The 26,231-nt window shown below is 50.5% G+C and overlaps 1 protein-coding gene across 1 annotated transcript; it reads right to left on the minus strand.

Moving 5' to 3' along the window:
* OVOL2 (ovo like zinc finger 2) lies at positions 1-26,231 on the minus strand. Its single transcript, XM_057529793.1, has 4 exons — positions 26,112-26,231; positions 25,240-25,445; positions 14,182-14,374; positions 1-635 (listed from the first exon to the last, which is right to left on the minus strand). Exons 1-4 carry the CDS (start codon positions 26,209-26,211, stop codon positions 322-324), a joined length of 813 nt encoding a protein of 270 aa, XP_057385776.1. The 5' UTR covers positions 26,212-26,231; the 3' UTR covers positions 1-321.

The following is a 26,231-nucleotide window of genomic DNA, read 5'->3' on the forward strand; positions in this document are numbered from 1 at the left end:
CAAGGGGTGTCTCTCTTAAGAACACCCCTGCCTCCATGTGTGAAAATCCTAAAAAAAAAAAAAAAAAACCCCAAACCCCAGACGGTGATCATAGCCATCCACAAGCTTTCATTCATGTGACAGTGTTCCTGAGGATACAGGTTACGGGGGGCCTGAAGCCACTGTTATCACTGACAGCCTTGGAACAGAGCCCCCCATTGAGGCCCCCAGAGGACAGAGAGATGGACGGAACACTTGGACTCAGAAAGAGTCCGTGGGTCAGGGGGCCCTCAAGACCGGGAATCTGTGGACACGCGGCAGCGTTGGCATTCACGCCCTCTCCTACTTCTCCTCCTCCTCGCTCAGGTTGGCATTGCCCTGGAGCGTGGATGTCAGCTTGTTTTGCAAGAGGGCTGCCAGTTTCTTGGATGTCTTTTTGAGGAACGCGCTGCCCGGGTGGGCACCATTCACATGCAGGTACAGGTCCTCCTGGGTGGGGCCCGTGTAGCCACAGTCTTCACAGACGTACAGCTTGTCCCGGCGCTGCTTGTAGGCATACTGCTGCTGCACCCCATGAATCTTCTTCAGGTGGGACTCCAAGGAGCAGCGCTGGGTGAAGGCTTTGTGGCAGACGTCGCATTTGTAGGGGCGAATGCCTGCAGGGTGAGGGGCAGACACAGCACCAGTTGGTCACAGCCCAGCCAGAGCCTCCCACCTATGAAGCCATTAAAAAGTCATCCTGCACCACCCAACGGCAAAAAACCAACACCGCGATTCGAAAACGGGCAGAGGAACTGAACAGGCATTTTTCCAAAGACGTACAAAGGGCCGACAGACACAGGAGAAGATGTTCCCCATCACCAGTCATCGGAAAAATGCCAATCACAACCACGTAGAGAGGAGATCACCTCACACCTGTCAGAATGGCCATTATCAAATAGACGAAAGGTAACAAATGCTGGTGAGGATGTGGAGAAAAGGGGACCCTTGTGCACTGTTGGTGGGAATGTAAATTGGTGCAGCCACTGTGGCAAACAGTATGGAGGTTCCTTGAAAACTTAAAGACAGACCTTCTATACGATCGAGAAATCCCATTGTGAGTATTTATCCAAAGGAAATAAAAACAGGATCTCAGAGAGATATCTCCACAGCCATGTCCACTGTAGCACTGTTCACAATAGCTAAGACATGGAAACAACCTAAGTGTCCACCAACAAATGACTGGATAAAAGAGGTGTGGTATATATCTACAATGGATTATTATTCAGCCAGGAGAAAGAGGAAATCCTACCATTTGCAACAACATGGATGGACCTTGAGGACATTATGTTCAGTGAGATAAGCCAGACAGAGAAAGACGAATGAATAGTCCGTGGTGTCACTTAGATACAGAAATGTCAAACTCCCAGAAACAATAGAAAAAGAGTTGCCAGGGGCTGAGGGGTGTGGGAAATAGGGAGAAAAAAAAAAAATCATCATGACCAAGGATGAGGAACATGAGGAAAATGATTAAGGCAGGAGACAAAATTGTCCACAGAGCAAACATAATAAAAACGGATGCATACAGCAAAACACCACCACTTGCCTGCCTTAATGTTTGGGTTTCAAAGTGGGCAGGGTAAGCCTTGTTTTAATTTTAGTTTGGGTTTCTCTGGAAAAGGAGTTATTTGGGAGGTGCTCTCAGGAGGGGTGACCCCGTGACAAGTGGGAGGTGACTCCGCACCTGCAGGGGAGGGAAGATGATGACAAGGGGGAAAGGGGTCATCCAGCCGGTCACCACTGTGGGCAACCAGAGTCCAAATGGCCAGGCAAGGTGGGGGACAGAGTAGAACACACACCTCGAGTTACCCTGCCCCTCGGGAGCTGGAGCCTTTTTCCGCCTGCTCCGGCAGCACCGTGGAGAGCGCCCTGGGTGGGACAGGTTCTCTCTCCCCAGCATGTACAGCCTGCCTCGGGGTAGAGTGGCCTCCAGCAAGGACATCCTCAGGCTGGGCTGCAGGTGTGGGCAGCAACGACATGGACGGGTGTGCCCAGAAATGGCAGGGGCCAGAGGACACTGATGGCATCGGCTACAGTTAGGAAACCATTTCCAACCTAGCTCTCCTGCTGGCTTTAAAAGTGAGCTACTATTAGTGGGGCCTGCCTTGCAGATGGAGAGGCCACAGGTACCATAGGAGCAGGGAGCTCAGCCAATCAAACCACAGTCATGCCCATGCCCACCGTGGGCACCCGACAGGGTGAGACGGGAACTTAGGTAAGGAGACCTCAGTAGGTGTATCTCAGGCTCTAAAGTGGGGGGGATTCAAGGAAGCATACAGTGTCCCATGAGCACGGAAGCCCGGAGAGGGTGAATGTTGTGCTGGGGGGTCCGTGGAACCGAGTGGGCTGCCAGCTCTCAGACCATCTCAGAGCCCAGAGGCCAGGAGGACCACTGCCCGCAGGAATCCCCAGAGCTTTAGGCTCAAAATTTAAGAGTATGTGAAAACATCAATCAAGATAAATATTTTCAAAATCAAAATATATACCAAAAAATCCATGATGAACAAGTTATCAAAAATTTAAGTAAGGACAGGATCCACCAGGGCTGCATGGAGTCAGGTTGGAGCTTGAGGCGAAAGGGAAAATGTGCATCCCCACGTAGATGTTTTTATTTGTTTTTTTAATGGTTATTTTTTTTCCCCAAGAATGCTCGAGCTGCTGAAAAACTAGTGAAAAATTGAAAAACAGGTGTATTAAAATTCACATTCTAAAATGCTTAAATAGTTTATTTATGCAATAATGGGTTTTATCATGATGTTACTATCCTGGCTTTAACGGAAGCAAACTATTATCAAAAGATATTTTCAAGATCTACTTTTCTCGCTTAACAATATTCCTGGGGTACCATATCACACTGATCAGAATGGCCATCATTTAAAAGTCTACAAACAATAAATGCCAGAGAGGGTGTGGAGAAAATGGAAACCTCCTACACTACTGGTGGGAATGTAAGTTGGTGCAGCCACTGAGGAGAACAGTATGGAGGTTCCTCAGGAAACTAAAAATAGAATTACCATGTGATCCAGCAATCCCACTCCTGGGCATATATCCAGACAAAACTATAATTAAAAAACATACATGTACCCCTATGTTCACAGTAGCATTATTCACAATAGCCAAGTCATGGAAGCAGCCTAAGTGTCCATTGACAGATGAATGGGTAAAGAAGATGTGGTGCATATATACAATGGAATATCACTCAGCCATAAAAAAGAATGAAATGATGCCATTTGCAGCAACATGGATGGACACAGAGATTATCATACTAAGTGAAGTAAGCCAGACAGAGAAACAAATATCATATGATATCACTTATACGTGGAATCTAAAATATGACACAAATGAACCTATCCATGAAATAGAAACAGAATCACAGACATAGAGAACAGACTGGTGGTTGCCAAGGGGGAGAGGGTTGGGGGAGGGATGGCGCGGGAGGTTGGGGATAGCAGAGGTAAGCTTTTACATATAAGATGGATAAACAACAAGGTCCTACTGTATAGCACAGGGAACTATATTCAATATCCTACGATAAACCATAATGGAAAAGAATATCAAAAAAAAGAATGTATATATATATACTGAATCACTTTGCTGTACAACAGAAATTAACACAACATTGTAAATCAACTATACTTCAATAAATAAATAAATATTCCTGGAGATTTTCCCATATTGGTGCTTACAGCTTGGTTTCATTCCTTTTTAAGAGCACCGTGGCGTTCTGTTGTACAGCTGCACCCAAATCCCATCTTCTAAAAACTGTAGAGATTGAGGAAGCCCTGCTCCAGCCCACACCGTCCCATCACATGATGCTGACTTGAACGACCTGGTACTAAGGTGTAGTCCACCTCACATCACATCACCTAGGAGCTCGTTGGAAGTGCAGAGCCTCGGGCCCCACCCCAGATGTCCTGATCCAAGCAAAAGCAGTGGTTCTCAAATTTGAGCCTGAAACAGAACCACCTAGAGCGCTTGTCAAAACACAGATTCCGGGCCCCCCTGCTGGCGGATCTGGTTCTGGGGTGGGGATGAGAATCTGCATTTCTCACAGGTTCCCAGGTGCCACTGATGCTGCTTATGCTGGAGTCACAGGTCTGAAGCAACGCGTGGTGAAGCCTTAGGACGGCACTTGGGGTGTCTGAGGCAGCCAGGCCCCCCCAAGTCCTCTCTTCAAGGTTAAACGTCCCCAGTTCCACACTGGTGGCGTGTGGAGGGGGGCCGGGAGAGCTATGTCTGTTCATGAAGTTTTTTCAGTACACAGATGACAAAGGAAGTCAAAATGGAAAAAAATATTCCCCCCACCCTCGTTCAACCACCTGAACAAATCGAGTCGCTTCTACTTTTCTTCCTGTCCACATCCAGAAGCTTCCATCCTTTCCTCTAACGTTCATGTGAAGAGAATTGTGTTAGCTCAATGCTGTGGTGGGGTGTTCCTCCAGCCCACCCAAGCAGAAAGCAGGCCTGTATTATATTCCACATGTTTCAGAAAAACTGCTAAAAGAAACTCCTTTATAATCCTCAGCACTTGGCACATAATAGGTGCTCAGTAAATCATTTTTATTTTTTATTTTATTTTTTATTTTTTTGGCCGCACCACGTGGCTTGTGGGATCTTAGTTCTCTGACCAGGACTCGAACCTGGGCCCTCGGCAGTGGACGCGTGGCGCCTTAACCACTGGACCAGCAGAGAATTCCTAATAGGTGCTCAGTAAATAATTTTTGAATGAATGAATGAATCCTACTGGCCCAGGAAAAAGAGAGGTCACATCTTGGGGCTAGTTTTCTACAAACGTAGGGGCTCTGAGGTCTCTCCAAAGGAATACATCACATAGGTTGCATGTCTGGGCCACAAGGGGCTTTGTGTTAACCAGGCCTCTGCGCCCACATGGCAGCTGGTTCCCACCACCTCTGGCTGATCAAGCAGCAACCTGACTTCAGACCCGAAGCTCATCAAGACAGAAATTCACCCAGAGGCCAGCTGCTCCTTTCAAGGGTGACTGGAAACAGCCCTCGACTATTTTAAAACATCCAAACTCAACCGGTGGGGAAACCAGCACACTGACACCAGGCTTTAACCTGGATTCTGGAAGTGGACGCTTCCAATCCTACTCCTGGGGGTCCCCACTCCCAACGGTGACCTGAGAAGGTGATGCGGACGGGGCTGCATGGCTTTGCCTGAGCCCTGCTCCTTGCAGAGGGCATCGGGCCAGGGCCAAGTCCACTCGCACGGTCACGTCTCCTTCCTCTCTTCATTCCACAGCTCAGCCGAACCCTACGGGCACAGCGCCCAGCGGAGCCTGGATAGCAAGGGCTAGAGGATTTCAGAGCCCTGCGTCGTGCAGATGACGGCTAGGATGAGGATGACTGCGGGGGGTGGAGGGGGGTAGACAGGAGGTCCCCACACCTCTAGTTATGGCAGTTAATTCTGACTTTTGCAAACCTGCCCTCCCCACCCCGCTCTGCAAACACCACATTCATCCCTCGCTCACTGGTGCAGGCAGACATGGTCACCCAGCAGCCGCCTCTTGGTGACTCTTTCTGGGCTGGGGAACAAGTCCCTCCCTCCTGGAGTCCTCCTCTCCCCCAAACTCGGGGGGCAGGGGATGAAGGGGGCCAGGAGGAGCCCCAGATGAGGGGCACAGATACCAAGGCCTCCCTGACATTGGGCCTCGCCTGTCCTGGACGTGGGCACTCTCGAGCAAAGGCCAATCTTGTCCGTACCTGGAGTGGGATCCCGGAACCATCCCCGCACCAGGCATCATTAACCTACTGACACCTGCACAGTAACAGAGTCCAAGGCCACTGGAAACCCAGGCACCACCCATCGGCCACGCATTAACTGAGTCCACACCTCAGTTTCCTCACCTGTAAAATGGGGATAATAATTGATACCCCTTGTAAGGCTACTCTGAGGATTAACCGAGATCTCACAAGCAAAGGATGCAGCACACACTGAATATTCAACAGGATGCAGCTTCAACAGCTTACAATCCAGGTCAACAGAACGCAAATACGCTCTATTCAGAAGCTGGCTGGTGGGTATGTGAATATTTAGTATCCGTCTTTAAACTGTATCTATATGTACACCTTTTTGTTCATTATCTATTTCACAATAAAAAAGGATAATTTTTTCCTGTAATAAATCATAATGGAAAAGAGTATAGAAAAGAATATATATACACATATGTATAACTGAATCACTTTGCTGTACGCCAGAGACTAACACAACATTGTAAATCAACTATACTTCAATTTAAAAAAATAATTTTTTTAAAGGCTAATATTTTAAAATGTCGTTCCTAGGCAGTTGGTGGAGAGAGGAGGGTCCACACTTCCTTCCCCATCCACCCTCCAGACTATTGTGCTGCGGGTCTGTATCACCTCGAGCAGAAAATACTGTGTGTTGGGTTATCACAAAGGGTCTCTTCTTTTCAAATGTTCTATTCCTACTACCAAATCAAGCTTCATGTCACTCATCCCCAAAGAAAAGTCTTTGTCATTGGCGCTCTCTGCTTGCTGTAGCTAAGTCTCCTTTACTGAACTTTATCCAAACATGGACTTTAGCAAGGAGCTCTCTGCAGGTCTCCTTGTGGGAGTGGACATTTAGAGCAAACTCTTCAGGAGGCAATGTGACCACCCCATAAACATCATAATGGGTCTACCCTTTGGCCCACTTCAGGGAAATTATCTACAGAAAGACTCACACAAGTAGGCAAAGGATTTACAAGAATATTTGTGGTAGTGCTGTCTAAAATTAAAAGAGAGAGACAGAGAAAGAGAGGAAGAAAGGAAGGAAAGAAGGAAGGAAGGAAGGGAGGGAGGGAGGGAGGGAGGGAGGAAAGAAAAAACCAACCCTGAAAATGTAAATAAGCATCATCATTTGGGGCAAGAGAAAAAAATGACAGTGCCTCCATATTTGAAATTACATCATAATCTCATATTAAGAAACGCTCTGACAACTATTCAAAAGAGTGAGGTATGTCTACCTGTGCAGATGGGAAACAATCTCTAAGATAGATAGTACACGAGAAAAGCAATGTGTGTTAAAAACTTCTGGGGAAAAAAAATTAAATGGTGGCTTGCTTTCAGGAGTGGAACTAGGGCTTGGCGTGGAGAGGAGGCTTCTTTTTTTCTTTCTTTCATTGTTCCCTTTCAATATTATTTTTGGTAGCTAAAAAGTCAGTCAAAATAAAAGAGGGGAGAGTTTGGTGAGTGAAGAAGGCCACCCTACAAGGCAGCATTCAGCTCCCTCAGGGTGGAGGTAACTCTATTCTTTTCCCCCACCCGCCCTGCTCCAAACTTCTCCCAGCCTGCATTTTTCCCAATCCAATCAACCCTTCCCCGTAGGCTCCAAACAGACACCATTGTTTCCTCTTCTTCAATCAAGATGGGATTTGTTTGCCTTCTCCTTCTCAATGTGGCCCAGATGGAAGATAAGGCCCGAGGGCCCCACTAAGGGGGGCAGGGCAGACCCTGCGCTCCGGCCAGAGCCCCCTCCCCACTGCCCGGACCTCGGATCTGAATTCCTCAGCCTCCCTCCGTGGAACTCAGGAGCTTCCGCAGGAATGGCAGGCGCACCTCGAACCAACTCCTTTACTATAGTCAGGGTCGTAAAGTTATCACCGACCCAGGTTGTGCCTCCCTGGAGCCCTCACAAGCCGAGCAGGGGACCCTGCACATGTGTGTGCCCTTTTCGACTGGTTACAGCAGCGCAGGCTTTCTCCTCTGTAGTCTGTGTATTGACTGAAGTCTTTTACAAAATAAGTAGTCACTTTACATACGAGAAAAATGAAATGCATTCAATGCAAGCTGTACTTGTCTGATGAGCCTTGCACATCTGGTCACAGTGGCGAACAACGCCCAGACCACACCTGACACCTCAGTAAACGTTCAACACGCCCCCAAGTGCCACTGGCGCTGGGGTCCCTGGGCAGCGAGGGGGGAGACACTCAGTGCTGAGTTTGGCACCTGCTGGTTGTTTGACTCTAAATGACAGATTTCCCCCACCCACACCCTGCCCCCAGCAAACTCTCTCCCTCCCTGGATGGCCAGCTGGCTCAACCTAAAACACTTGAACAAATCCAAAAGAATATTCTCTAAAACCAGGCCCATGACATTTTTCACGGGCTATGAACTGAATATACATTCCTGTCTTGAAAGCGCATCCCTCCCACCCCCCCCATCTCTATTTTGTCCTCAGGTGGGTCAACAGCCATAATGTCACACATTGGCCTCAGTGACCCTGTCAACTCCACTTAAATAGAGCAATTCCCTCTATTATGTGTGCGGTGGACCCTCTTGGTCCCCCATCAGGACCCCCTTTTCTGGGCCAGCTGTCACCTATGTTGGCAGCTAACAGTTCCTGGATGTCCCCTTCTCCAAGGAACGGGCACTGGGCAAGTGACCTGCCCACCCAGGGGAAAGGCAGCCTCTGGCTCATATGGGCACAGAAATGTCCCCCACTTGCCTGGGGACAGGACAGGCCCGTAGCACCAGTCACCCCCAGAGCCCTGGTGGGATCAAGTTGGGGCCACATCCCCGCTACCCTGTCCTGCTCTCCCCTCCCTCACAGGTTTCTCCCAAGAGCTCTCCTTCAATAAATCGGTTTATAAGAATCGCCAACTCAGAATCTGCTTCTAGGGAACCCAACCTAAGTCAATTTGGACTGAAAACAGCCACGCGTTTGCAGACGTAGTTTCACAAAATGTTAACCGAGTTTCTTCTGTTCCAGTTTCTCTCTTCCAATCTGGACTCAGATGTCATTTGGCTGCTCCCCTCCCCCATCACACACACACACACACACACACACACACACACACACACACACACACACACACACACACACACACACACACACACACACACACACACACCTCTGATCTACTCTTTCCTTGGTGAAGTCATATCCAAAAAAGAAGTCTTAATCTTTTCTTTCATCTGCTTGGATATTAAGGTAAGACATTTCCAGGCTCTGGTTTCCCTGGACCTTTTCCAAGAAGTTTCCTCGTGTTCTGAGTCTTTCCTTAGAGGCCCCGCTCTCTCAGGAGGAGACGTGGGGGAGGGGATTAATCCCGATCCCCGGTCTCCGGTCCCTTTGCCCACCTCATCAACACTGTCGCTGCAGTTCTCAAAAGAAGGGTCCTGGGATCCCACGTTAAGCCTTCCAATTAGTCATGGTCTGGCCCAACCGGACTGGGAGCAACCATAACCTTCACTCATCTGCCTACTGTTTTTGTGAGAACGCTGTCCACATCTTTGCTTCTGGTCCAAACACAACATTTACTTGTAATTGTCAAGAGCCAAAATCCAACATTCTTGTCTCCATCAAAGGCAAAACCGAATTCCCAGAATTCTGGGTGAGATCTTTTGGAGCCAGTGAGGTGGTACACATGAACTACAAAAAGGTCTGAGAAGCCCAGATTTTTGCTCTTTTTACTGATTATCCTTTTTGCACAGAGCTCAGAGCTTGCAGGGCAGGCCTCTTGCGCCAGGAGGCCAGGCCTGTCCCTCCAGCTGCCGCAGAGGGGCATCCCCAGAGCTGGGGCCCCTTTTTTCTGTTTGCCACCAGCTCGTTTGTCAGCAAGGCCTTGACTCCTCTTTCTGGTCATTATTACCTGGAGGCACATCTCCATCAGAAAATAAACCAGGGAATTCGTCCCATCCTCCCCTTCCTCCCGTGTCCACATGTCCGTTCTCTACATCTGCATCTCTATTCCTGCCCTGCAAATAGGTTCATCTGTACCATTTTTCTAGATTCCACATATCTGCATTAATATACGATATTTGCTTCTCTCTTTCTGGCTCACTTCACTCTGTATGACAGACGCTAGGTCCATCCACATCTCTACAGTTGGGAGATTAGAATTGACTTATATACACTACCAACGCGTAAAATAGATAGCTAGTGGGAACCTGCTATAATGCACAGGGAGCTCAGCTCGGTGCTCTGTGACGACCTGGATGGGTGGGATGGGGGATGGTGGGAGGGAGGTCCAAGAGGGAGGGGATATAGGTATACATAGAGCTGATTGACTTCATTGTACAGCAGAAACTAACACAACATTGTAAAGCAATTATACTCCAAAAAAAACCAAAACAAAAACGAAACAGGGAATTCCCTGACTGTCCAATGGTTAGGGCTCCGCGCTTCCACTGCAGGGGGCACGGGTTCGATCCCTGGTCAGGGAACTAACATCCCGTGTGCCTCGAGGCACAGCCAATTAAATAAATTAAATAAACCAGAGGGAAAATAGGTTCAAGACATTTCCATAATGCTATTTGTTGGTCACGTTAAGAGTCAAAATTACAATAAAAAAACTTTAAATCATTATCGGTAGATTCAATGACCTTAGAGCTATCCAACAGAGATTAAAATGCAAGCCATTTTGTAATTTTAAAATGTCCAGTGGGCTTCCCTGGTGGCGCAGTGGTTGAGAATCTGCCTGCCAATGTAGGGGACACGGGTTCGAGCCCTGCTCTGGGAAGATCCCACATGCTACGGAGCAACTAGGCCCGTGAGCCACAACTACTGAGCCTGCGCGTCTGGAGCCTGTGCTCCACAAGAGAGGCCGCGATAGTGAGAGGCCCGCGCACCGCGATGAAGAGTGGCCCCCGCTCGCCACAACAAGAGAAAGCTCTCGCACAGAAACGAAGACCCAACACAGCCAAAAATAAATAAATAAATAAATAAATAAATAAATTTAAAATGCCACATATCCAACTTCAAAAATAAATAAATAAATAAATAAAGCCCAGGCTGGAGGGTGCGGTTTGTGCCAGGCCCGAGTTCCTGTCTATATCGCCTCTCGCAGAGCAAGCTGGCTTCTAGAAACTGAACTGGGGCGGCTGGCAAGGCCCAGCCTCGGGAAGGACGCTGAGTGAGCACAGTACTGAGGGGACGGGGACAGAGAAGGGGCCTGTGGAAAGCGGGGGACCTGGACTCAGGAAGACCAGCCATCCCCAGCTCCTCCCCTGTGAACTGCGGGTAACAAGGGCTCGGGGCTCCTCGGGGCTGTTGGACACAACAGGATAAAGCCGAGGGCCTGGCCTGCAGAAAAGCCACCATTCTGAGCTCGCTACCACCTGAGGAAGCTGTGCGGGCCTCTGCAGGCTCTCCCGTCTCTGCCAACACCCCCCCCGCACCCCCCCCACCCCGGCTGCTAAGGCTTGTTCTCCCTGGCAGACACTGCTACCCCCCCACCGAACCCCTCAGCCTCCCACCAGGCCGGCTCGGACAGTCCCAGGAGGCCAGTGGCTTCCTGCCGCTCCTGCCCGATGATGCTCCCCCGAGGCGTGAGGCCTGCAAGGGGCTTCGGGGAGGAGCTGCCTAGGAGCAGAGGGTCCCAGGATGGACCCCCAACAGCAAGGATGGGAGCTGATGGATAAATACCCCACTTCTCACCCCTGGAGCAATTCTGGGGTTCATTGTGTGCATTCAGAGGGCCCCCAGCGGGCTTGAGCCCCAGTTGCCCCCAGTGGTAACCCACTCAGTAAGTAACTAGCTCTCACTGACTCTCCTTCCCTCTGTCTCCTCTCCTCATCCCCTCACTGTGCCCCCGGGACCATCTCCCAAATAAACGGCTTCACCCAAATCCTCGTTGTCAGGGTCTGCTTCTGGGGGAACCCAAACTAAGACATTCCCCATCTGCAATGCCCTTCCCGCCCTGTCCAACTGTGAAAATCTTGCTCACTCTTCAAGGCTCAGCCAAAAGGACACCTCCTCCGAGAAGCCTCCCTGGTGCCCCTGCCAGCAACAATGCACCTTCCAGGCCTCCCCACCAGCATTCGCCACTTTTTCTTCTGGCACACCTGCTGGTTTCCTTGGGTTACAGTCAGGGGTTTGGATTCTTTCTCCCTATGTTGGCTGAGCTCTCCACAAGTACAGAGGTGAGTCTTCGGGCCTGTCACACCGCAGGGTCCCAGGAAAACTCTGCCAACTATTTCAACATTTACCACCACTAATAGCTCACATTTACTAAGTGCTTACAATTTGTGAAGCACTTTATATGCCATTATTGCCCTGAAACCTCGCAGCCATCACCTAGGGGATAGGTAATAAAACCATGCCCATTTTAGAGATGGACACACTAAGGCAAAAAGATAAGTAATGTTGACAAGGTTGCAGAATCAGCTAGCTCAGATCCAGAGTTCTTAACCACTGTGTGACCAACTCAGTGCAAACTCTTGCAAACTCTTCCCTGAGAGCAGTCAGTCCCTAGTATTTCTACTAATGGAGAATTAACTCAGTCACAGATGAGGCAGCTCCATGTTTACTCCAACTGAAGGTACCAACAGCCCACAATGCTCCCCAAGCCCCCTTCACTCTGTGGGGGAGTGACCACAGAGCCCACCAGGTGAGGAGTTGCAGAAGAAATAGGCCATGCCCTCAAGGACATCCTCAGATAGAGAGGAAAAGCTGAGAAACTCTCCAGGACAACCAACAACAAATGACGGCGTGAGTGGTCCCCAATTTCCTCCAGCTCCTTGGGCCAGTTGCCTATAAGCCCAGCTTTGCAGCCACTTGATGGGTCCATTGATAGCCAGGGGTCCCCCCGTCACCCACAGGACCCCCATCCTTCACAGGACCCTCTACTACCCACAAGACCCTCCACCACCTACAGGACCCTTCACCCTCTATAGGACCCTCCCTAATCACACAGGACCACCATCACCCGCCACTCCCTAAGCATTCTCCCTGCCCCAACCCAGGTGTCAGCCTGGCCACACAGAGGTCAAACTTTTATAGAAGTCAGGCTACTGGTGCCTCTTGGAGGGAAGATGACAGTGACCAGAGGGGCAGGAGGGAGGGGGCAGTGTCTTATGGGGGCTGGAAATACTCCAGCCAGTTATATGCTTGTGTTCGCTTTGTAAAAAGTCCGACATTCTCAAACTATCCACTTATGATTTGTGTGCTTTTCTGGATGTATGTTACATTTAAGTGAAAATTTCACTTTAGAAAAGTTTTTTTTAAAGGAAAAAGAAAAACCTTTTAGTATGCCAGTCAACTCTCTAGGGTGGAGGACACCCTTCTGAGGCCAGGGAGGAAGCTCATGGGCCAGTACTCTAAGAACAAAAACGTGTGATAAGGGCTTAAAGGAAATCTGAATACAGAGGATCTGAGAAGGGCCCTGTGTGGCGGCTGGGGACCTGAGAGGCCCCCTGGGAGAGAGGAGTGGACATTTTCCCACCCCACCCCCAAAATGCTTAAGGAAACCCTAAACCCTGAAAGGGCTTGATGGGATCAGCGAGACTATAATTAGTAAATTCTATGAGGTTGTAGGGAGAGTGCGTGGCACCAGGGCAAGACTGAATGGTTAGGATGGGATGGATTTAGATGAGATGAAATGGGTGGGATGAAAAGATGGAGTGGGATGGGGTGGGAGGGGCTGGGACAGGATGGGGATTTGAAGATGAGACCCAGACTGTGAGGGGCTTTTCTTGATGGAGCCCATCAAGACGGGGAGTTTGGATTCTGTCCTGCCCAGAGCTGGAGGTTTTTTTTAGCAAGGAAATGGCATCTTAGAATTCTCCTCCAGGGATCGCTCTGGCACAGGTGTGGCCCTCGAGGACCAGCCTGGAGGCCAGGTGTCTCCTAGACAAAACTACCGAGGCTACAAACAGCCAGAGGGGGCGGGAGGGCGGCCAACGGGCACCCCAGGGCTGTCCGTGTAAGGGAGCTGGCGAGGACCCAGACCCGCGCTGAGCAAAGCTCAGGGTGGGGGCGACACTTGCCCACCCGCCCCCGCAGGAGGCTCGGGCAGCGCTGTCAGCTGCGTGTTCTCTTTCTGAGCTCTCAGGAGGAAGCAACGTGATGCTATTTTGAGACAGACTCACTTCCCGAGAAAGGAGCACAAAATACCAGCAGAGGGACCACGGGGACCACGTTCCAGCCCTCAGCCCGGCCAGAGGGCTGCACCGAGCGGGCATCACAGCTTCCAGGACACTTCCGGCCAGTGATGCGCCGCCCATCTCACCGGGGCGAGAACAGGCTGAGAGCGGCTCGCGGGCCCCAGGGGACACCAATGGCAGGTGGCAGAGCCGGGCGGCCCGGCCCCGAAGACCCCGCCCCGCGATTCTTCCGGAAACATAGCTCTGCCCCAGGCTCCCTTCTGGGTTCCTTGCGGGGAAAGACCAGGGGCTCTTGGCCGCGCCCCTCCCTCACCTGTGTGCGTGCGCACGTGCCTCTTGAGGTCGAAGGTGTCGTTGAAGCCCTTGCCGCAGAAGCTGCACAGGTGCCTCTTCACCTGGCTGTGGCACTTGAGGTGCCGGTTGAGCATGCGCTGCAGGCGGAAGGCCTTGCCGCACAGGTCGCAGGTGTGAATCGCCGCGTCGTCGCCGCAGGTGCCTGTGGTGAACTGGGACAGAGAGAGAGGGGTGAGGACCCGCGCGGGGCGGCGTGCTCACCGCCCGGTGCGTCTAGGCTGGACCTGACTCGGGCTCCCGCGCCCCTCTAAAAACTCCCAGCAGGTTTTGGCTTTGGGGAAGGTGGAACAAGGCAGCTCCCCGCCCATCCATGCTCCCCTCGGTACTCGGGACAGACCTCTGATTACCAGCTGGGCACCCCGCCCCCAGCTACGCGCCTACATTTCCCAGCCTCACAGCAAGTCCTGCGGGTGGGACCACCTGGCTGGTGAGATACACTCTCTGAGGGGAAGGATGGTGCCCTGTCCCCTGATTTACTCCTTCCTGCTCGGGAGAGCTCCAACAGCCGCCTCGGACCCAAGGCGGAAGCCAGTGCTGAGGACGGAAGAGCAGAAAGGAAAGAGGAGTCTAGGTCTGATAACATCACAGAGCCCCCAAAGACAGCCACAGTCAATTCCTTCCTCCGGACCAGCATCCACCAAGCGACTGTCTCCCCTCCCCCTGGATCTGGGCAGGGCCTGTGTCAGTTCCAGATCCTAAGAAACGGTGCAGCTTTTCTGTATCCTCCCTCTTGGAAGCCAGCAGCCATGAGGAAGCCTGAGCCCACCATGCTGTGGGGAAGCCCAAGCAGCCATGCAGAGGAACAATGAGGTACCAGGTATGAATAAAGACTCACTGGACCTTCCAGCCCAGCCAGGGCTGCCACCAGCTGAGTGAACAAACCTGGCCCGGAGGAAAACTGCCTAGCCCAGCCGTGCCCCAGTTCCTGACCCAGAATCATGAACAAATAAGATGGTCATCTTGGGAAGTGACTCGTTCAGGATCCCACAGCTTCGTTATCAGAAAAACTATAACCAAATCCCAGGTTCCAGACTGCCTGGTTCATTCTCTCAACCATGTTTGCTGCCTCAAAGGAAGAAAACAGAATCTCTAACTGTGTGATGAAAAACACCAGATCTGATATATTCATTAACGGTTTCCTAGTTATCAGATCCTTTAGAAGATGGATCCAATCGTTCTGCCAAAATTCTATTCATAAAAGGACCTAAAAAACTTAATTTTCAGACAAACATTATTAGCAAGAAGAGTTGGTCTTTTCCTGGCTTAACACCTTCCTTGTCTCAAACACCCTCCTTTCATCCACCGGGGTGCTGCCTTCTGCCAAGCCTCAGCTCACCTGTTCCCTCCCTGATGAGCTTCTCCAGCCACTGCAGCCCCTGCCCTAACTGGTCCCTGTACCCCTAAGACCAGCACCTCTCAAACCTCAGTGCACACACAAATCCTCTGGGGGTCTTGTTAAAATGCGGGTTCTCTCCTGCACTGTTGGTGGGAATGTAAATTGATACAGCCACTATGGAGAACAGTATGGAGGTTCCTTAAAAAACTAAAAATAGAATTACCATATGACCCAGCAATCCCACTACTGGGCATATACCCAGAGAAAAACCATAATTCAAAAAGACACATGCACCCCAATGTTCACTGCAGCACTGTTTACAATAGCCAGGTCATGGAGACAACCTAAATGCCCATCGACAGACGAATGGATAAAGAAGATGTGGTATATAGATACAATGGAATATTACTCAGCCATAAAAAGGAACGAAATTGGGTCATTTGTAGAGACGTGGATGGACCTAGAGACTGTCATACAGAGTGAAGTAAGTCAAAAAGAGAAAAACAAATATCGTATATTAACGCATATATGTGGAACCTAGAAAAATGGTACAGATGAACCGGTTTTCAGGGCACAAATAGAGACACAGATTTAGAGAACAAACGTATGGACACCAAGGGGGGAAAGTGGCGGGGGTGGGGGTGGTGGGATGAATTGGGAGATCGGGATTGACATGTATACACTGATGTGTATAAAATGCATGACTAATAAGAACCTGCTGTATAAAAAATAAATAAAATAAAATTCAAAATAAATAAATAAATAAAATTTAAAAAAAAAAAGTGCGGGTTCTGATTCAGGAGGTCTGGTGGAGTCTGGATGCTGCATTTCTAGACAGCGCCCAGGAGATGCCACCGTGCAGTCCATGGACCACACTCGAGATGTGAGGGACTGGCCCTCACACGGTTCAGGACTTTATTCCAACTCATTCCAGAGGCTTCCATCAGGCACAAACGTTTCCTCAACTGAATACCTTATGGAAGCCAGCAAGCATTCGCGCAGGCTCCTGGCCCCCATGCCCCGAGTGCAGATGAGGGCCGTGCACGGTCAGAAAGTGTTGGTGGGCAATGGCTCACAGGTGGCAGGAGGCGAAGACCCCAGAACAGGGCTTTCCAGTCAGCCCCCTCCGCCAGTTCATTCTCACTGCTCCGTCTTAGTCTCAGCCGACACTGATGTGTGCCTGATCCGAGACAGGGCCTGTGCTCAGAGCACCAGGATGGCTTGTCCCCAAGAAGCTGCCAGTCTAGTCGGAGAGCAGACCGGGCAACAGGCCACTGCCATCGGGGAAGCCCCGGGTGCAAGGGGCGGCTGGGAGGGGAGCCTAGCCCAGACAGTGGGCGCACGGGAAAGTGTACCCAGAGAGGTGAGTTCCTCAGCCAGGCCACGGTGAAAAAGAAGATGGGGGAAGGGCAAGGAATATGCCAGAGAGGGCGCTGGGGAAAGGGGGGCTGTGTGTGGTCCAGCCTGGCCAGCCTGAGCCCTGGAGAGTAGCTGATGAACAGAGCTGAGGGAGCAGAGGAGCAGAGAAGCAGAGAAGCAGAGAAGGGCAGGGCCCCCCTGAGGGCTCTACCTCGGGGGCCCCAACGAATGTCAGAGGGCGGGGTGGGGGGACACATTGGAAGATACAGGAGGACAACCGCAGGGCTTGAGTCTGATGACCCTCCTGCCTCATACCCCACCTCTGCCCCCCAAAGGGGTGGGGCCTGGCAGGGCCTGAGGGAGACCCAGCTGTGCCCAAGGCTTTCCCATCACAGGACAGGTCATGGTCTCCTCCTAATCCACAGTCCCCATTCTGGTCACTGCCTCCCTTGAAGGGATGTGAAAAGACTAAATATGGCCCAAGTCTTGGCAAACAAAATACCGTGAGCTTCTCAAGGCCAAGTCTACACAGGATAAAGATCATTTGAGAGGTAGTGCGGCTAATAAAATAGAACATAGGCATATGACCCTGGTAATTCTGATGAAAAACGTGAAGAAAGCTAGAACTGTCTTGTGAAAGCCTTGTACCATGTGCCCAAGGACTCGCCAACTATGGTTCCAACCTGAACCCTTGTTTACTTTAATCCTTTTGGTAATCTCCTATTTTTAAAATGCTCTGCATGTAACATGGATACCTCTTATTACAGTCCAGGATGGAAATCTCAAATCACTGGCATTATTTGGTTTGAAAAGAATAAAAATGTTGAGGGCAGAGGGGATGGAGATCAGTGACCATTTAAGGGAGTGCAGGGCCAGTGGATCATCTGACTGAGAGAGATACAGAAAGCTTTTTAACACAGGGGAGAAAAAGGGAATGAGGCGAGGGGACTGGAGAGGGAGGGCACCCCATTCTCAGGGGAAATTCCCTCTGGTTTTCTCAGAGCAAAAATAAAAGATCTCCAATTGCCTCAGCAAAGGCAGTGCTCCCATTTCTCCACTTTTCACAACATGGACAACTGAGTCAACAGAAAATGCTCATGTAGAGAATTCCCATAAGGTGCATCCTCCAGCCCATGAAGGGTTGTTTGCCAACTATAAATGTATTTCTGACCAATCCAGACTCCAGACATTTATGAATTATATCCAGGCGTCTGAAGAGAGCCTTTTCAAAAGAAGATGGAGGGTTAATTAAACAGCAAAAAGATCATGGCTGATGAAGCCAGCTTCTCCCAGACTTGTTCACTTTTCAGAGGAAGGAAAAATTCCTTCGTTAGAAAGGTGAGAGTCCTTATTATTCAGCCATAAAAAAAGAATGAAATCATGCCATTTGCAGCAACATGGATGGACCCAGAAATGATCATACTAACTGAAGTAAGTAGGACAGGGAAAGACAAATACTATATATCACTTATATGTGGAATCTAAAAAATAATACAAATGAACTTATTTACAAAACAGAAACAGACTCACAGACAAAGAAAACAAACATAGCTACCAAAGGGGAAAGAATTGGGGGGGAGGGATAAATTAGGAGTATGGGATTAATAGATACCACTATATATAAAATAAACAACAAAGATTTACTGTATAGCACAGGGAATTATATTCAATATCTTATAGTAACCTATAAAGGAAAAGAATCGGAAAATATATATACACATATATACATATATGTATACAGACATATGTATAACTGAATCACTTTGTTGTACACCTGAAACTAACACAATATTGTAAATCAACTATACATCAATTTTTTTTAAAAAAAAGGAGAAATTCCTAAGAATTCCTCAGAAAAATATTTGGAGGATAAATTCCTAAACATGAAATTTATCCCAGAGTGTACTTCACATGTGCCTTGAAATTTGGTCTGTGATAGCAAAAAGCTGGAAACTACCTATATGCCCATCAATAGGGACTTGTTAAAAAAAGATGGTGTAACCGTATAACAAAGTAGCTAGAAAAGGACAAGAGTACCGACTGCCAGTCACATGAGTGAGCCCTCCTGGATGTGCAGCCCAGTCAAGCCCCCAGGAGACTCCAACCCCACTGCCATCTGACTGCACCCACAAGAGAAACCCCAGGCAAGACCCACCCAGCTGAGCCCAGTCAATCCACAGAACTAGAAGACATCATAATAAAGTATTATAAGCTGCTAAATTTGGGGTTGTTTGTGAAGCAGCAATAGAACACTGGAACGGTGATAGATGTATCACATTCTCTCTAGAACACCAGAGCTGCCACATTTCTGAGTGTTCTCTCCCAGGATGGGCAGCATGATACAGAAGACACCCCTGATTCCTGAAATGATGCCCCATGTGCCGGAGGACTGGCAATCTCTCCTCGGGTCACCTGTCTGCTCACTGGGCCATCTTTATTATGTTTACACAGGCTTACACCTACCACTCTACTTCCTAAAAGTCCAAAATAGGGTTAACCAAACTACCTTGTTACTCTACTCTGCAAGGGGTAGACCAAAACTAGTTACATCTTTGTCACCTGGTCACAAAATGAGTGGGGTGGAGAGACAAGAGATGCTGAAGATCAAATAAAAACCTAGACCTGGATGGCTGTGTGATGTCATTTAATATCCCTGGGCCACACTTTCCCACATATAAAAATAATAAAATGGGATTAGATGAGCTCTTTTCCTAAGTTCAAATCCTGCTCTACCACCTACAGTCTGGGAAGTAGGCAAGTTACTCAACCTCTCTAAGCCGTAATTTCATCACCCATAATATGTGGACAATAATGATATTTGCCTCTTGGGACTGTTAAGGAATTAAATAAGAAAAGCTATTTTAAAAAGACTGGTTGCTAGGGACTTCCCTGGCAGTCCAGTGGTTAGGACTCCGCGCTTCCACTGCAGGGGGCATGGGTCCGATCCCTGGTCAGGGAACTAAGATTCTTGCATGCCGTGAGGTACAGCCAAAAAAGAAAAAAAAAAAAGACTGGTTGCGCCAGTAAATGCTAACTCTTAGAGTTAGACAAGCTCCAGAGTCCTATGATCCTAAATAAAAGGTAATTGGTCAAAATCCATTGTTTCTCCATTTGTCTTTTGAATTTTTCTCTCACTGATGGAAGAAAAAGGGAACTAACCTTCAGTGTGGGTCACCAGCCCCTAGTCCTTCATCTGCGACTCTGAAATCCAAATAGCTCTGAAAACCAACATTCGCTCCTATCTCCCTTGGCAACAAAAGTGGAAGCTACCCATTTGGTGTCAATATTCATGTTTTGATATGGAAAGTATTTATGTGTTCAATTACAGTATACCGCTCCAGACACTGTTATCTTCAGAAAAAGCTTAATAGTCTCACCCTTAATCCAAAATTAACTCTCCAAAAGGCTTATTACTGAAGTGAGGAAGCTACCACAAGGATGGGAGGTGACATCAGTCTGGAGACTAATTAACTAACTGGAGATTAATTCAGGGCAAGAAAGATGAAGAGAGATAGCAGTTCCCAACCCTGCAGCTTGGCGCTTTCTTATTTGCTGTCCTGTTTTCTGCAGGATCTCGGCTTTCATTTTAAAAAACACACAAAGTTCCCCTCTAGCTCTTCTAAAAAACAGGCCTGTGCAGCAGAAACAAACCCATCATTGTATCAGAGCTGCTGAAGACTTCAGGAGCATCTAGGGAGGTAGGGACCTGGGCTGGCCCTCTGACCAACTTCAAAAGCTGGCTAAGGTCACTTACCTGTCAACTTCTAAAGGAAAAAAAAAAAAAAAAAATCCTTTATTTTCTGTGGATGCTTCCACCAGACAAGTTCCTTAAATTAATGGTCCTGTTTCCCGTGGGAGGCTACCATGAGTGCAGGCTACCTTCCAGTGGCCGCGCAGATGAGATTTCCAGTGACACATCTGCTTATGCCTGAGCGCTCAAAACATGCTAAGTGTATTTCCCCAGTTCCTTTAGGATAAAAATTCCCCTCCTGCTCCTATGTACCACTTCCTTAAGCTTCACAACTCCACTATATGGCAGAATGCAGAACCTTCCCAAATGCAGAGATGCTGAAGGGAACATATCCTAATCATCCAGAAGAAACAGATTCAAATAGCTGAAACCCGCCTGTGGCCACAGGACGTGTAGGTGCCCACACTGAGATTTTGATGGGGCTTGTTGTCTGCAAAACGTGTGCCTGCACTTCCCTGGGACAGGCCCATGGGTCTGGGCATGACGTGTGGGAGAGGCAGGGATGAGTCCTGTGGTTTGTCTCACGTCATGGTGAGAAACTGCTTCAATTCCTTCATGTCAGGCTGTCAGTGCTAATGGCTAAGGCGTCAAAGGTGCCTTCCATGATGCAGTACAACAACGCTAAAGAATAAGGAGCCTTGGGTTGGGCTTTGCCACTAGTACCTGTGAGGAACTCAACAAAACCTCTCTGGCTTTACCTTTCTCCCCACAAAAATGAGGAGATTGGACCACATAAGGGTCCCTGAAGTAGATCCTGTGGGTGGACACGCTCAGCCTCTATTCCTGCTCCTCTGGTGGGCCTTCCTGTACAGCAGAGGCTACGAAGCTAGACACTATATTTCCCAGAATCCCTGGCATCTGTAGTCTTTAGATGTGACTGGGGTACCACCAGTTACATGCACCATCAGGAGATTTGACTTCGGGCCTGAGTTAATTGAGCCGAGGCAGGTATGTGGCAATTGTTTCACACCCTGCATTAGCAGAAGCATCGTGATGCACGACAGCAGCCAAAGAGGCCGCAGCTGCAGTTCCCTAGGTAGCCCAGTTCTGTAGTGTGGCTCTGGGAGTCACTCCTGGGAGCTCAGCCTAGTCTCTCTTTAGCCCATTTAGTACCCTATAATTAACCACTGTCTGCTTAAGCAAGCTACAGTGGATTCTGTTTCTGCAACAAATCCATTCAGACCCTTCCAACCACAAAAACCAACTTCACCTATATTCCAGTTAAAAGCTGGTTGCAGTTAACACTTACATTGTTCTCCTATTCCTCCTTTTTCCCCCTTTAAATTAATTTAAGCTTTTTCAAGCATCCATTCCAAGCATTTTTCCCTTTTTGTCTTGCTTCCTATTTTCCCCCAGATGCTATTGACTCCTTCCCTGCCTGTATTCCTCTTCTATGTTGACTTATGTCCTCCTATGAGTCAGGCATTACTGCACTGGGTGCTGAAAATACAAGCTCAGCAGGAATGCTCCCTGCCTTTGGTGGGTCTAGAGTCAAGAAGAAAAGTCTGGTCAGCCAAGGAGATGGTCAGTGAGTTACAAGACTGGTGGGGGGAATTGGGGCATCCAATTCTGTCTTGGGAGACTGAAGTCAACAGGCAGGGAGTTAGGGATGGGGCTTATGTTCCCTTCCAAATATCAAATGGGTGGGTTTTAAAAAATACTTAAATCCAGCCAATCCAGTTGCTAAATCCCTTGTCCCTGCTGTAGGTAACAAAGTATTGGACATTAACAAAACTTGCTATGAATCACTACCGGCTAACTCCCCACTGGGCAGTTTACACACACACAAAATTGCTCAGCGTGTTGCCCCCATTGTCTCATGTAATCTGCCCAATGCTTTGGAGAGGCCGATTCTCTTATTTCTCTATTTTACAGATCAGAGAACTGAGGCTCAGAACAGATAACGTATCCCCAACCAGAGCAGGTGAGATGGACCCAAATGAGGTTTTCCTTCTCAAAAACCTTCCAGAGCCCCTCCTCTGCCCCCACGGGAGCACCCACACTTCTCGGCTTGGCCCCTTTACCATCGCAGCCTGTCCTGGCTACATGTCCAGCTCCTCACCTCGACTCTCCCCGACCCCAGGCCCATTTCCCATCCTCCCTCCAGCTCTGAGTCCTGTCCTTACTCAAGCTTCAGGCTCAGCCCATCCTACCCTAAAGCGTACCTCTCCCCCTTCTCCCACAGCCCTCAAATCCACACCAAGAAACCTTCCTCTGCTCAGAATGTACTGCATCTTTGCTTGTGCTTCTAGTTGAGCATTCACTTTCCTGTAATAGGGTTAATAATTAATTTAGTATTTGTGTCTCTCCACCAACCCAAATAATTCTAGCTAGAGTTATTGGACACCTACCATGTTTCACGCTTGACTCATTTATCCTCACCACTCTATGAGGGTTCATTACTTGTTTCATTACTATCCCCATTTTACAGGCGAGGAAACTGAGGCCCAGAGGGACTAAACTAGAGCCTAGAGCCCTAACCATTACTGTCAGAAGATTCTGGAACACCAGTGTGGCAGCATCTTTATCTCCTGGCTGCCTTGTGCACAGCAGGCACTATATACTGTTGGATGGGATGCAGCTTCTCTCTGCCCTTCTCTGGTCCTAAGAACCAACTGTCCAGTGAGTGTCTTCAAGTCACTGAAAAAAATGCATCATGCTTGAGTGGCTTCCCCCTCTTATGGTTTGGAAACTAATTCTTAGACAGTTCAGCATACTTTGCATAGAACTCTACAGTTACACAACGTGCTAAGTCACGGGCAATTGGACCAGTCATTTGAAAATGGCCAATACCACAGCTGATAATTCTGTAGGCTTGGAGCATCTTAACCCCAGGAGGTCTTATGGAAGCAGAGAGGGAGAGGGAACCTGAACTTCGTCCTCAGTAAACAAACAAAAACTCCTCTGGAAACCTTGTTAAGGGTTGAGGAGCAAACTCTATGCCCTACCCCCCACCCCTGGGGTCAGCACCAAAACAAGGATCCTGGGAAGAAGATTGGTTTATTCATTCCCTTAATCCAGGGCCCCAGTGGAGCTGTTTGCCTGGGGTGGCAGAGATCTCCTAAAATGGTGGTTAAGGGACTGGATATTTTTCCTGTGCCACCTTGTCTCCAGGGAAATCTGGGCAGTTGGGGGACAGAGGGGTAAACTAGCTATAGACCACCCGAAAACAACGTTGCAAATTGGCCTTCCGGCCGGGTGATAAACATGCAAGTGGGATACTTTGCAGAATTTCCTGGAGGGCAGAGCTACAGGCCTCAGGCAAATTGCCCCTCCCAGTTAACCCCATCAGGCCCAGAAAAGCCTCCCATCAGCTGGCTTTGAACCTCGGCGGCGCACTTAACACTAAGCAGGATGCCCACACCCAGCCCGAAGCATCCTTTAAAGGTGTCTTTTTTAAGGATTCCAAGCTCAAGCCTCTAGCCTCAATTCATAACCAAATGCACGCCAGCCCACCAAGGAGCCAAGCCCCTGGAGCCAGGAATATGCACAGGGGAGGGAAAACCTCTCCCAGGAAAAGTAACGGAGGAGGCTTTCGCAATCCACAGCGAACCCTAGGGCTTCCGCCCCATCCCGCTGCCTGGGCAGGGGGGCTTCGGGACCACCCTGGAGCGCCCAAGAATTAACACCTACACCAAGGGCCTGAAGCCCGAAAAGGCTCACACTAAGGCCCACCTGGCTAGGAACTGGGGTCATGTGATTCCTAAAACACCACTCCCAGGCTCCCGCCGTCCGTGAGTCAGTGGAATGGGACGGCTTAATCTTAGAGGTAGCGGATACCTTTGAGCAGGCAATCATGGAAGTTCCACACAGGAAAGCACAGATGGGCGTCCGGATAAGCTGTGGCCTACAATTCCAGGAGGCTGGGTGGGGGTGGGGGCTGAAGCGCGAAAATAGAGGGAAACAAACACTCCAACCCACTGGGGGCGGGGCAATGGGCCAATTTGCAGTTGAATCCGTTTATCCGTGAACATAATTCAAGAAGATTTGACAAACACAAGTTTAAAGTGCCCGGCACAGACCTCGTGTCTAACGGGCACTTCGTAATTGGCACTGGGAATAGTTGTGATTGTGAAAGACCCACTGTGTGCCAAGCTGCCACCACTGCCTCCAGAACTCGAGGAAGGGGGCGAAACTCAGAATTCACAAAGCTCTAAGAACTGCACCTCAGAGGAGGGGAGCCCGGGGCCTGGGGTCCCTTCTTTCCCACCCCGGGAACTCCGACGGCCAGGGTGTTCTTCAGGCCCTGCGCACAGAATGGGCTGCTGGGGGGAGGAAGCTGTGCCTGAGCTTTTAGGCAGCTCCGGAGGCCACGCGGGCGGCCTGTGTCCGTGCGGGAAGCCAGTCTCCGGGGCGCAGCAGCGCGGGCGACCGGCTACCTGGCAGGCGGGAGGACGCGGGGAGGCGCCCTGGCCGCGACCCAGGGGCAGGTGCAGGAGCTGCGCTGCGGGCGCGCTGGGTGCTCGGGTGCCGGGGCGTGCGGGCGGGCGCGACAGGGAGAGGCGCCGGCCCCGGGAGCCCGACGCCAGGGCGTGGTGCTGGTGGCGGCGGGGGCAGAGTCGACATCGTACCTTGATTTTCGACCTGGCGACCGGGCGCTGCTTCGCCGCCAGGTGTCCACCGGGGACCTCGCCATCGCCGGGCTCGGGGGCGCGCGGGGACGAGCTGCTCTCCGCGCCTCCGGGCTCCCCCGCGCTGTTGCTGCCGCCGCCGCTGCTGCTGCCGCCGTCGCTGCGGCAGTCCTCGGGGGGGTCGTGGAGCAGACGGCCCAGGCCCACTGCGGGGGAGGGCCGCGCCCCGACACACAGACACGCGGCGTCAGGCCCGGGCGCCCGCGGCAGTTTGACCTGCGGGCGGTGCCGCCGCCGCCCCGCCCCGGACCTGGGCACCTCGCCAAGTGGGCAACGCCGCGGGGGTGGGCGAGAGAGCCCCGGACTCGGCCTCCCGAGCGAGCTCAGGGTTCTGGGAGCCGCTCCTCAGTCCCAGTTCCAGCGCCCACGAGGAACAGAGGGCCCAGCGCGGCTGGGGACCCGCGCGCCAAATTTCCTCTCCCTGGGATGGGGGCGGGGGCCCTGACCTCGACCCACCCAGCCCCGGAGAGGTTGACCCATCCCTGTGCAACCCCACGAGGACGTGGGACTGAGGGTTGCCCCTACTGGCCCCTAGCCCCCCTCCCGGGCCACCCCGGCCCGCGCTGCAGCCAACGGTCCCGCCGCCGGGCAATTAGAGGCGCCCACTAGGGGGAAGGGGGCGCAGGGCGTCCCAGGTTCCCAGCCTCTCACTCTCGGTCCTCCCGCGCCTCAGTGACTTCCTCCTCCCCCTGAAAGAGGGACATGGGGGAGGGGGAGAGTCCAGCCCCAGGCGTTGAGCAGAGGGGACCCGGCCACCCTTGCCCGCACCCCAGGAACCCGGCGCCCAGGCCCGGCCCCGGCGCGGCGCTCACCTGGGATGTAGGTGTCTGCCCTCTCCTCGTCCGGGAGCTCATCCCAGCTGCGGACCGAGACCCCCGGGCTCCTCCTCTTCACCAGGAAGACTTTGGGCATCGTGGGGCCCCCTCCCCGGA

This window comes from Balaenoptera acutorostrata, chromosome 15, assembly GCF_949987535.1.
Source record: "Balaenoptera acutorostrata chromosome 15, mBalAcu1.1, whole genome shotgun sequence".
Lineage (NCBI taxonomy): Eukaryota > Metazoa > Chordata > Mammalia > Artiodactyla > Balaenopteridae > Balaenoptera > Balaenoptera acutorostrata.